Raw genomic sequence first — 4,783 nt, forward strand, 5'->3', positions numbered from 1 at the left:
TAGGTGCTTTAGACCACTGAGCCATCTCTCCAGCCCCAACTACTAACACATTTTTTAAAAATTATTAAAATAAACAAAATGTAAAGACTGTGGAGGCCAAGGGGCGCCCAGACAGCTGCACCCTGAGCAGATACCCAGATTTATCTGGCTGTGTGAACAGCACAGACCCTTGCGCCGGGGCTGGGCCAGCAGGGCAGACACACCGCGGTCAGCTGCGCCCTCGGAGGCCTGGCTGCTCCGCGGCCTGCGGCGTGAGGCGTGAGGAGGGTCAGCACTCCCGAGCACTGAAGGCCTGCAGGCAGCCATGGGTGGAGGGAACCCAGCATCCAGCCTCCCGGCCCAGCCTGGGGGGTGTGCCGGCGCAGGAGCTGAGGCCCGTGGCTCTCAGCACCCCAGCTCACCAACGATCTGCACCCCACACAACCACACTGCTGCTCAGGATGAAATCAAATAGTTTTATTGACTTAAGAACTGGGAAGAATCATCTGTATCTGCGAAAGAAAATCCCATTTAAAATATTTAAATAAACATTTCTGTATGTAAACAGAAGAGTAGAACAATTACTCCGTAAGTCCCTCTCTGCGGTGGGGCCTCCCGCAGCAGGCGGTGGGCAAGCCCTGCCCACCCGGCAGAGAGGCTGAGGTGTCTAACCTTGCTGAGCCGCTAGGGAAGCTGGGGACAGCGGGGGTCGCAGCTACCTAAGGCAGTGAGAAAGTGCAGAGGGATCGGGCTCGCTATGCCTGCGGTGGGGTCACGACCATCAGGGAGCCGACTGGCCCACTGTTTGCACCACCACTCAAGAACTGCTCCACCCTCCCATTCCCAGGAGCTGCTCTGTGCTGTTAGCCTCCAGCAGCTGCTGCATCAAGGCCGGGATCCTGGGGCTGGTGTCCACTTTCTAGTGGGAGTCCCCATGCCTGGCAGCAGTCCCTGCAGGGTTTCCCTGGTGCTGTTCAGAGCAGCCTTGTTTCTGTGCCTTAAGGCTCCACCTGGCATAGGAGTAGATGAGGCCCATGCCATGCTGGCCTAGACCCAGGGTGGGACTCTCCCTCCCCACACCCCTAGAGTTACTCTCTAAAGCACAGCAAAATACAACGTGGTCTCCTGGGGCACGAAGCAGCACTGAAAACCCCAAGACATGAGCTCCTCCACCAGGTCTGGCATGAAGATCAGCTTCCCGCCTCTGGTGGATGGGAGCTGGCACCGAATGCAACGCCCAGCCTTACTACACAGTGCCAGGGGCTATCACCGGCTGCTCCCTTTCCATCAAACAGGCAACCTCACAGCCCCCACGGGGGAGGCTGGCTGGCCAGCCCGGACGCAGCTGAGGAGCACATCACCTCCACGCGCTGCCAGAATCTCACCACCGAGACAGTCCAGCCTGGGAGCGGCTGCTGCAGTAACTGGGGCTTGGGGGAGCTGGGGACCAGCTGGACTCACGTGATGCGTCTGACACCCTCCCAGGCCTGGCCCCCTGAGGACTCAGGCCCTGTGAGCCCCTCTGAGGTCACCAGGGCCGAAGGGTCTCAAGCCAGCAGGGTTCGTGCTGGCAATGGACAAACCCACTGAGCCTCTTTGGTATATAGAACGATGAGAAAACTAAGCCATGGGATCCAGAAATAATGTTTCTGAGCTGGAAAAACGCTGCTAGGAATCTGCCCAGGTAACCGAACAGCCCATCTGTGGGCGCTTTTACGCCACAGATTGCACTACGGGTCGGAGATGCCAGGCGCTGGTAGCTCAGTCCTCACAACAGGGAGGTAAGTGGCACGGGCCCTGTCCTGAAGATGGTGAGCTAAGCGTGGAGGGCCTGGCAGCTCCTCACAAGTCATGGTTAGGGCCCGATGGGGAGATGGCTCAGTGAAATAAGCGCTTCCCTGGCAAGCACGAGGGCCTGAGTTCAATCCCCGATTCCGCAAAAAAAAAAAAAAAAAAAAAGCCATGGTTATGGTGGCCTGCAGGCCACCACCACCATCCCCCGTGCTCCCGTGGGGCTGCCTGTGAGGATCTCACACCAAGACCAAGTTCCTGTCTGGTCCAGGATTCACCAGGGATTAAGTGAGGGGCTCAGCTCTGTCTGACTCAGAAAGGCCTTTCTTCTCCCTGAACTTGTGGGACACAGATGTCCACAGAGCCTCGGCTGGGACAATGAGCTCCATTTAAGATTCTTTGCAGGGCTTGATGTGCCGGCTCGGTTATGAGCTGGACCCATTTGGGAAAGGCAGCTTTAACTAGCACTGGGGAGGATGAGGGCCCAGAGAACATTGCTGGGTGGATTTAGATGGAGACACGAGGACACCAGCTATAGGAAAATAAGAACAGAATCCCAAACAAATGGACAGCAGGGAATCTGTCAGCAGTGGCTACCAATGTCTGCATGTAGCAGGTATCCAGAAAGTACTTCCTGGATAAAGGAAAAATGACACGTATAACCTGTCTGTCATCAGAAACAGGAAGGAAACAGCAACAGGACCCCAGGGAGGCTCACAGGGCCTCCGTCTCCTGGCCTAGGATGCCAGTCACCCAAAGCTACCAGCCACATTGTCAGGTCTGTGCTTACCTGCTGACTGACACAAGCTGGCACTAGAATGCCCCAGGGAGCTCCTTTGCATTTATCCTGCTATTTATAAAAGTGGACGTGTGAATATGGTTAAATGCATGAGGGGTCAAAGGGCGAGAAGGAAGGGTCTGGAGTTATGCAGACGTGCATGCATCGAAGGACACGAGAGAGGTTGAACCTGTGCTGTGCTGCTCTGCAGTGAAATTAAAAGGTTTCAGTGCATTTGTAATGCTGACATGCAGCGACACCCACCACCCCCAGCAGCAGACACGTCCTGCGCTGTGCACCTTGCTCTCCTGAGGAGGCCCGGACACCATGCGAACACACAGTGGCATCGCCTCGTGGCCCAGGTCCTCACCGGTCACCTGGGAATCGGCACGGATAAATATTGCTGTGATCTGCTCCACATTCCTTGGTAACCTATGCCCTACCTGGGTTCAGCACAAGAGTGCCCCAGCGGGGCTTTGGGTCCTAAGGCCTTCTGACCGTATGGTCTTGGGTGACATTCCAGAAGAGTAATTAGTGACGTAAAAAATGATTAAGAAAATCCATTCTGCTGTGCTGACCAGAGCGCTTCCGTCCCAGTGGTCGGCCTATGTGGCCCGCCCATCATAGGTCCACCTTGACCCCCTTTATGAAGGGCAGGCCCGTGGGCACCCGCTTCTTATATTCCAAGTAGTCCTCTCCGAAGAAGTGGATCAGCGACACCTCTTCTTCCTCAGTTCGATCTCGGAAGAATCGCCACACTGTCAGGGCGTAGACGACCCCACAGATGGGGTTACACAGCATCACCTAGCAGAGGAGACAGCATGGGAGCGGGCTGCAGTGGACCAGTCCCTAAGCACCTGTCTCTCCTTGGGGCCATCCTCCTGCCTCAGCCTGCTGAGTGACTGCATCAAAGGCACGCACTGCACGGCCCCCAGCACCTGGCTCTGACACCTACAGGACTTCTCTCCAGGGGCACAGGACACTCAATACCCAGGCTCTTAGGAGCCAGGGTGTCATGACAGAACCCAGACTATGACATCACTGTGGCTCTATTGCCACTGTCCTGTTGTCCCTCTCAGACGAGAGCCCTAAGTTACAAGGCAAGATCAGGGGCCAGGGACATAGCTCAGCAGAATAAGCGCTTGCCCGCCAAGCTCAAGGGCCTGAGTTCAACCCCCAGTTCCACGAAAACGAAAACACGCAGCAAGATCAACCTCCTGGATTCTAGGCTTCAGGCGAGGTGGAGTGACCCCTCCTGCCCCAAATGCGAATTCCTCTCCCAGGGCCTGGTCCTGGGCCCCCATCCTCAGACACACCCGTCCCACCTCTGGCCCTACAGCCAGCTCCTGGGGCTGAGACGTGGGTGGCTTGTGTGAGCTTCTGGAACCTTCCTCTCGAAGGCTGCTTGGATGCAGCTAGCTCTAGTGCCCAGATCCTGGCCAAGCCACAGGCCACGCCTGGACCCCGGCCCCCGCTTCACCCACCTTTTGCCCCCTGCGCCGCACAAGTTCTCCTCACTGAGCCAAAGCCAAAAGGTCTGCCAAGGCCCAGAGCAGCTCTGCTCCTTGGAGGCTTCCTCTGCCACGGGGCACATGCTAAGTGCCCTGCCCACTGCTGGCACCGAGGACGGGCCCCTAGAGACAGTGTCTCCCCAAGTGAGCGCTTCCACCCAGAACGAGGAATACACCCCAACCTCCCTCTGTGGCATGCTATCCCAGCACTGTGCTAAGCCCATCTCAGCTGTGACGCCATTCAGCCCAGAACAGAGCGTGGAGCACTGCCAACCCTGTAGCGTGCGAGGGAGTAGAGGCCAAGAAGAGAGTGCCAGGCCAAGGACAGCCCTGTGCGGTGACTCTAGAGCCTGCGCCATTACCCCTCGGCCACACGGGTGCCAGTCTGGGCTGCATACTGCTCCTGAGCCAGCAAGTCCCTCTAGTGTCGTGGGCCAGTGTAACAGTCAGACAGAGAGAAAGCTCTGCAGAAAGTGAGGGAAGGGCTGGGACCGGGAAGCCAAGCTCCACTTAGACACACAGGTCCTGGCGCAATGTAAGTAACACCTGAGCCTAAAAGGGCCGTGGTAAGCAGCGTCTGGGGCAAAGCACACTCACTGGCTCTAATCAGTCTGTTCTCAGTGGTCATGACTGCTAAAGTGGGAGAGTTAACAGGAAGAGAGGAAGAGGAAGAAGAGGAAGAGGAAGAGAGGAAGAGGAAGAGAGGAAGAGGGAGAGGGAGAGG

The 4,783-nt window shown here is 56.9% G+C and overlaps 1 protein-coding gene across 1 annotated transcript in view; it reads right to left on the bottom strand.

Moving 5' to 3' along the window:
- Positions 1 to 2,387: 2,387 nt before the first annotated feature.
- The window catches only part of Icmt (isoprenylcysteine carboxyl methyltransferase), an 8,344-nt gene continuing 5,948 nt past the window's right edge, over positions 2,388 to 4,783 (bottom strand). The window contains exon 5 of the mRNA XM_004639621.2: positions 2,388 to 3,352. Coding sequence (XP_004639678.1) covers positions 3,170 to 3,352 — 183 coding nt within the window. The 3' untranslated portion in view covers positions 2,388 to 3,169. The remainder of the gene's footprint in view (positions 3,353 to 4,783) is intronic.

The sequence above is a fragment of the Octodon degus genome, unplaced genomic scaffold (genome assembly GCF_000260255.1).
Source record: "Octodon degus isolate 3935 unplaced genomic scaffold, OctDeg1.0 scaffold00113, whole genome shotgun sequence".
NCBI lineage: Eukaryota > Metazoa > Chordata > Mammalia > Rodentia > Octodontidae > Octodon > Octodon degus.